We start from the raw sequence: 7307 nt of genomic DNA on the forward strand, positions 1-7307 counted from the left end.
TAACGGAAACAATCATTTAAACAAAAGCAAAAACCCTAGTGTGCAACCAATAAAAAATAAAGATAAACTAAAATTGTGCTTACAATTGTGATTAAGCACTCCTTCTCCTAAATAAAAGGTTCCTCATACACCCCACAATTTGATACTTTATTTTATAGGGATGATTTCCTGAAGGAAGCAGATGCACACAATCCTATAGAAATGAATGCTGTTTTAGTTTTGTTAGTGCACTTTCCCAGTTTATTTACAAGCTTGTGCTTATGTTTGGATTTCTAAAGAAATGTAAATAGGGTTCCTGCTTACTTTAAACTAATGACACAGGTTATTCGAGGAGGACATTTCCTTCCCACCTTCTTTCCAAATCCTAGAAGATCCTTAAAAGGTGAAATTCGTACAATAAAGGCAAGGGGGGGGGGAAACACTTTTTGAATAAACACTAAACCAGCACAAATGTCCATGGCGATTTTCAAATAGAAATCTCTTGACTGTTTTTTAACCGGAAAAGCTTCATCTTTCTTTGACTCCAATTAATGACAACAACGACAATGATTTTTCTAAAGACTTTTTTGGAAAGTAAACTCGTTGTCCTACGGCTAGGCTAAAAAGTTGAAGCCCCAAAATATTGAAGGAATTAGAAGGTAGCTGCAGAAACATTTTCCGTGCATTTCGAGATGTAATCGGGGTGAAGGATTCCAAGGGTCCAAAAGTTCATTTAGTCTTCGGTTCTTGGCTTATTTGTTTTTTTCCCTTCTAATGTTTCTATTTATTTAAAAGATGATAGATAGATAGATAGATAGATAGATAGATAGATAGATAGATAGCTTCGTTGCTGACCTTTTGATTTGAATTTGACTTTGCTTCTATTTACGGGCTCACTTCCTCTATTTCCCCCCCAATCCGGTGCAGACACGCGTCCTGTTCATTGGTAAACAAACTCGGGGTTTGGAAAAGCGTGTCGCTCTCCTCCTTTGTTCAATGTGAAGGTCCCGGGTTCCCTACCTCCCCGAGGCGGATAGATGTCGCTGTTGCTCCACGCAGGTTTTCTCCTCTCGAAACAACTTGACCCCGGTGACGTCACTGGCGTCTGAATCATCAAGGCCATTTTCAATCCTCATTGGCCTAGCCGTCACGTGGTGGGGAGCGATGCGTGGATAATTATGGGGCTGATATATTTTTTTTTCTCCCCTTCCTTTCCCCCTCCTAAAAAAAAGATGTCAGCCCCTGGCTGTAGTACTCCTCTTTAAAATCCTCCCCTGAAAATGTCATGTCCCGGCAATGTGGCTCCCAGCTCGTTTTTGATGGACTCGTTGGCTGGTACCTGCCGGGGAGAGAATTATTCCTCTAATCCAGGAATGTACATGCAGGCGGCGAGCGACTTCAACTGTGGCATGATGAGGAGCTGTGGGATCCTCCCGGCTCTGTCCAAAAGGGACGAGGGGAACAGCCACGGCGGCGGGCTCTCCCTCAACCCCTACCCGCCTTACCTGTCTCAGCTAGACGCCTGGGCTGACCCTAAAAATACTTACCGGATCGAGCAACCTGTTGCCAGGCAGCTGCCCTCCTGCTCCTTCCCCACCAGTGTCAAGGAAGAGAATGCCTGTTGCATGTACAACGCCGAGAAAAGGGCCAAAGGGGCCCCCGAGGCCAGTCTCTACCCGGGGCAGATGCCCGAAGCTTGCCTCGCTGACCAAGAGGTGCCCCTGCCTAGCTACTACCGAGCCACCCAAGGCTATGCCTCGCTGGAGAAGGCGCCCAGCAACGGCGGCAGCCCCGGCGCCTTCGAGGCCGGTTTTGAACCCAGGGCGGGTCTCAGCCAAGCCAGCGAGCGACGGGAGCCGGGCCCGCCGCTGCCCGCCGCCGCGCAGCAGCCCCAGCCGCCGCCCGAGCGGCCACCCCCGCCACCTCCACCTCCGACACCCGCCACCCTCGCCCAGCCCGGAGCCCCCGGGAGCTTCCCCGAAAGCGCCCAGCCGGTCCCAAGCCCGGCTGGCGACGTCAAGACCGAGCAGAGTCTCCCCGGGGCCAAAGGCAGCCCGTCGGAAAGCGAGCCAGGCGGGCAGAAGCGCGCCGAGAGCAGCAGCGACCACTCCGAGCCCGAGGCGAAAGGTAAGCGCAGGGGATTCAGCTCCTGGCTTCCCGGGAGAGGAACACCCCCACCCCCACGCGCGCCCGTGTGCGTGTTTTTGTGTGTGAATGGGCAGCGGTTCTTGCTTGGTGCCACCTGGAGCCGGTTGTTATTGTGGAGGCGGTGGCCGTGGTTGTTGCTGACCGTTGTTATTGTGGTGATGGTTATTATTATTATTATTATTATTATTATGAATACGGTTCGGCTTATGATTTGGGGCTGCAGGCAAAAGAAACTCCCACCAACTTTTCTCTTTGGGGACCTGTGGCGACGTTTGCTGCCTCCTCTTCTCCCTCTCCCGGCCACCAAACCTCAATAAGAATGAAACCGTCAACGTGACAGCGAGAATATTCGCGGTAAACAGTAACAACGGCGACAACCACCCCCTTAAGAAAAATCCGTTTGGTAGAAGGCGCACCGCAGCGTGCGGGGGGCTCAGTCATCCTGGCGAGGAGTGGGCGCCCCTGCCTGGCGTGCTGTGGTTTTTGTGGGTGCTGCAGCTGGTGCTGACTAGGAAGGGGGGCAGGCGACGTGGTCGGGTTACGTTGGCGAAGTGGTGGTGGGTTTGCTCTCTCTCTCTCTCTCTCTCTTTTGGTCTCAGGCAGAGATCCCGAGGGGGGTTTCTGGCGCTTTGAACGAGCCCCTTCGGAAGGGCGAGGGAGTGGTTCACAGGAAGGAACGGTTGCAACTTCTCCAACGGGGTCTCCCGATGAGCTCGCCCCCTTCTCTTCTCTCCTTTCCTCCCCCCCCCCCTCCACCAGCCCTGCAAAGCAGGCATTAAAGTTCTTCAGGGTGCTGTGTTGTAATGGCGTGGTCCGGGGGGGTGATTGCCTTGAGGCGAATTTGACTGTCGAGGGCTGGGGGGCGAAGGTGACTGGAGGGGAGGGGACGTGAGGTGTGTTGGGAACGGTTTGGCCAAACACTTCAAGCTGGACTTGATTGTTGAGAGCTCCATTATCAAAGCTGCATGCGCCCCCCCCCCCCCCGAATCACCGAGGTTGCTGCTTCAAAGGTTTTTTTTCTGCGCAGAAATGAAGTCTCCTCTCCCACCCTCCTCCTCTTCCTCCTCCTCCATTTGGGAAGGTGTAGGAACCTCTGCTTGAAGTTAAGGGTTCTGGGCAAGAACAGTTCCAGGAGGGATGAAGAAGTGGGGCTTTCACTGAAGATACTTAAATTTATCTTACAGGTGAAGTTAAAAAGGAGCCAGTGGATAGAAGGGTTGGAGAGGGCTTAAATATGTATTATTTCTTATTATTTATTAAATTTATATGTCCCCTTTAATCCCAATGAAGTAAGGGAAGAGAAGGCATGAGGAGAGTGAGAGCGTTAAAAAAAAATGTGGAGTTTGTTTTCTTCATAATAGGATTAACTTTACGCACAGAGTTCCTTCACCTCCCCCAAAAAACCCTATGGGATAAAGATTTTTTAAAAAACCTATGGGGAATAGATACAGGTAAAAAGAAAATAGTTTCTTAACTTTGGCGTGCAGGACTCCATAGCCTCCCAAAACCCAGCTTTAATTGGAGAAAACTTCGAAAGCAAATAGGGACAAGTTGGTTTATATGGAGTCCTGTACATTTTCTAAGCATACCTACTTGTGCGAGTATGCATGCTTTCGCCCATTCCTTTTTCACACATAAATTGCTTGAATTCGCCTGTATTTCTCATCTGATCTCTTGTTTACGTGTGTCTGTGCGTGTAAAATGCGTGCATGAGTCTGCATGTATACACATATATACAGTCCTTATGTATATATCTATATCTACCAATATCTCCACCAACGTCTTTATATATATACTGTATATTTATTTATTTAGAATTAAAATACGAATTTTAAAATGGCCTAAAACGGATTTTCCAATTCTCTACCGTGTAACCAAGAATAGATTATTTTACCTATCAGTAAAACAAGGAAATATGCAGTGTCACGAATCTCTAAAAACTAACCTCGCCCCAAACGCTTTCTTGCTTACACTTTCTCCAGCGTCCTCAGTTCACAAAAGTAAAATGAACAAAAATTATAAAAGACGCTTGGCTTTTAGGATCTCGGAAGGGAGAAAGAGAAAGAAGGAAGGGGGGGGAGGACAAAAACACTTCATGACCTGTTTTTTTTTAATCACAACAGTCTAATGAATAATTTGAAATGTCCCGCCTAGGTTTTCCCAAAGTTTTATTTTAATTTTCTTCCTAGCGGAAGAATGGAGCTATTTGCTGGAAATCCAACCCTGTTATGTATTATGCCAGCAGGGGGATTTAGTTTGATGGGGACGAGGAAGATTTTAATAATTATTATCTTTCCACCTTCTCTTTGTCTTATTTGGAGTCTTCCTGTCTGTTTCTATTACTGTACTTTCAGCACGCCCTATGCAAGGTGTGGGAAAGGGAGTTTTAAGGTTTGGGGGGGCAGGTGGGGGCCCCAAAGGCAAACCCTCAGAAGGGTTCAATGGCAGAGGGCTAAACCTGTTTGAAAGGCTTTCCCATGCAGCCGATTTCGCTGGTATACTTGGAAGCAGCTGGCTGATATTCCTAAATTTGGGGCAAGAATTTGGCTCCTAGGATAGGAAGACTCCCGGCAGACAAGACCAAGGCTTCGGGCTTGACCTCACATTTGAAGGAGGGGTGGAGAACTGGCTACTCTGCCACCAGTCGCAGAAGATCCCAAATTCAAATCTGGGTAGACGTTTGTTGAATTTGGAGGCTGAAGTAAACAGTTGGAAGTGGGCACGCCTGTGTGAAAAATGGGTATTTGGAAAAAATCGGGGTGTTGTATGTATGTATGTATGTGTTTGTGTGTGTGTGTGCTACAGGCAGATGGGAAGATGGGTCATTTTTAAGATTTACAAATCTTGGTCGGTTTGTTTCTGGGTTTTTTTTAAAAGTAGTATCGAAAGTTTACCTTCCCTGATAATAAAACTACCCAGAGCTTTCACATCAAAGGAAAATGGAGTCTGGACTATTGGGAACGGAGGGAGGGGGAAAGAGAGAGGGAGAGAGAGAGGGAGAGACAACCACCATAGGCAGGCAAAATATTTCTCTCTGCCCACTCTCTTGAGAAACTCCCCCCTTATCTTGTTCGGCTTATGGCGAGTTTGGAATATGGAAGGGATTAGTTTCAGAGCAGTCTCTGAGCCGGGAGTTTCTGTGCAGCAAATTAGGACAATCATTAAACCCCTGGAATTATTATTTTTGAATCTTTCCAAACCTGGATGGGATTTTGCAACTGTAGGAGACCACTGGATAGATCGGAGGCTTTTTTAAAAAATCAGTCTGTCTCCGAGGAAAGTCCTATTTAGGTTTTTCCCGTATGTGTCTTAGGCGAAGGGTGTGTGTGTGTGTGTGTGTGTGTTTTTGTGGTGGTGGTGGGGAAATATACTAAGAGCTGGCATTACGTAGCTTATGTCCAAGGTGAATATTGTTTAAAACAAGCTTTCTGCGACCCCTTTAGCTCCTGTTATTCGCCCGAATGTTTAATCAGGCTGTTTAAAAGGTTGAGGGGGGGGGGGGAAGCTAAATGCTAACTGTTTTTTTAATTAAGAAAGGAGTAGAACGCCCATTATATTTTTAAACAGTGGACAAGAGAGATTTCTCATTAGCCAAAAAAAAATAAAATAACTGCAGATAGAGAGAAAAGAAAAGTTGTCTTGACTCTAGGAAGCTCGCTTTGCTATTCCAATAGATACTTATTTCACCATATTATTTTTAACAGAGGATATAAAGGCAGAAAACACGACAGGAAATTGGCTGACAGCAAAGAGCGGAAGGAAGAAAAGATGCCCTTACACTAAACATCAGACGTTGGAACTGGAGAAAGAATTCTTATTCAATATGTACTTGACCCGCGAGCGCCGCCTGGAGATTAGCAAGAGTATTAATCTAACAGACAGACAAGTCAAAATCTGGTTTCAGAACCGCAGGATGAAACTCAAGAAAATGAACAGAGAGAACCGAATCCGAGAACTGACCTCCAATTTTAATTTCACTTGAACAGGGATTCAGAGGAAGGGGGGAAAAAAGGGGGGGGCTCTGCGGGGGAAGAACCATTGCAAATCTTGTGCAGTATTTTTTTTTAATTATTAGCATTATTAATCCCCCCTCCATCCCAGCCCGCCCCCTGGATATAATTGCAAGGAGCATAGGAGGGAGGACGGGGGGGGGGGGGAGGAAGAGAGATCTCAGGCTAAGTGTTAAATTCTATAATTTGGACATTTGCAGATTATAGAGCGGGAGATGCATTCATCAGTATGAGCATGCGAATATATATGTATGTGTATATACACTGCTCCAAAAAATAAAGAGAACACTCGAATAACACATGCTAGATCTGAATGAATGAAATATTCTAATTGAATACTTTGTTCTGTACAAAGTTGAATGTGCACAACAGCATGTGAGATTGGCTGTCAGTCACTGTCGCTTCCTATGTGGACAGTTTGATTTCACAGAAGTTTTATCTACTTGGAGTTACATGGTGTCGTTTAAGTGTTCCTTTTATTTTTTGGAGCAGTGTATATATATTCAGTATTTCTATATGTAAAATTAAAAAAAAACAGCTGGTTGCTTACTAGCTTTTCAAACATCTTCTAAGATGTTCTTTTTTAAGTTATTCAGAAACAGAAACAGCACAAAACAAAAGGAAAGGGTGTGTTGGGGGCTTGGAAGACTTGGAAAGATCTACATCTATGCCATTTTTTTTAAAGGAAAAAAATGTTTAGGTCACTAGCTATGTTTAAAAGTTTGCTTTTCATACCTGAGTGTTAGCCTGCCTGTTGTACAATGAAAAAAGAAAGAGATAATGACACCAATGAATCCCATGCGTGTGAATATGTGGAAATAACAGGGAGAAATGCTTACTCAATGTAGTTTGCGCAGTCTCCTTCCGGTGAGGTGGTGCTGTCACCCATTATATTTAAGAGGAAAAGAAAAAAGAAAAGAAAAATAATAATAATAATAAGGCAGCACCGCTATTTTATTTGGGGGGGGGAGGTGTTGGGGGCGGGAACGCCTGTGCTTTTTTTGTGTGTGTGACTTGTTATTTAAATATATCCTGTATGTGGAATCTGTGCATGTATCTTTCTATATGGAGCCAAATAAATTTCTTAGAACGCTGGACAACTGGGTATTTTTCAAAGTGATTTCCTCCCTCTGCTCTTTTTCTCTCCCCCCCCACCAAAAAAGAGAGAGA

General features: G+C 45.6%; 1 protein-coding gene across 1 annotated transcript; it reads left to right on the forward strand.

Moving 5' to 3' along the window:
• Positions 1-1167: 1167 nt before the first annotated feature.
• HOXC10 (homeobox C10) lies at positions 1168-6128 on the forward strand. Its single transcript, XM_070740820.1, has 2 exons — positions 1168-2106; positions 5832-6128. Exons 1-2 carry the CDS (start codon positions 1260-1262, stop codon positions 6107-6109), a joined length of 1125 nt encoding a protein of 374 aa, XP_070596921.1. The 5' UTR covers positions 1168-1259; the 3' UTR covers positions 6110-6128.
• Positions 6129-7307: the final 1179 nt, after the last annotated feature.

Source organism: Erythrolamprus reginae, chromosome 2, assembly GCF_031021105.1.
Source record: "Erythrolamprus reginae isolate rEryReg1 chromosome 2, rEryReg1.hap1, whole genome shotgun sequence".
Classification (NCBI taxonomy): Eukaryota; Metazoa; Chordata; class Lepidosauria; order Squamata; family Dipsadidae; genus Erythrolamprus; species Erythrolamprus reginae.

Bases quoted from the DNA above. Each gene is read 5' to 3' on its own strand.
- HOXC10 (XM_070740820.1), top strand. From the start codon at position 1,260: ATGTCATGTCCCGGCAATGTGGCTCCCAGCTCGTTTTTGATGGACTCG. The intron at 2,107-5,831 runs GTAAGCGCAGGG...TATTTTTAACAG, and splicing joins CTCCGAGCCCGAGGCGAAAG to AGGATATAAAGGCAGAAAAC.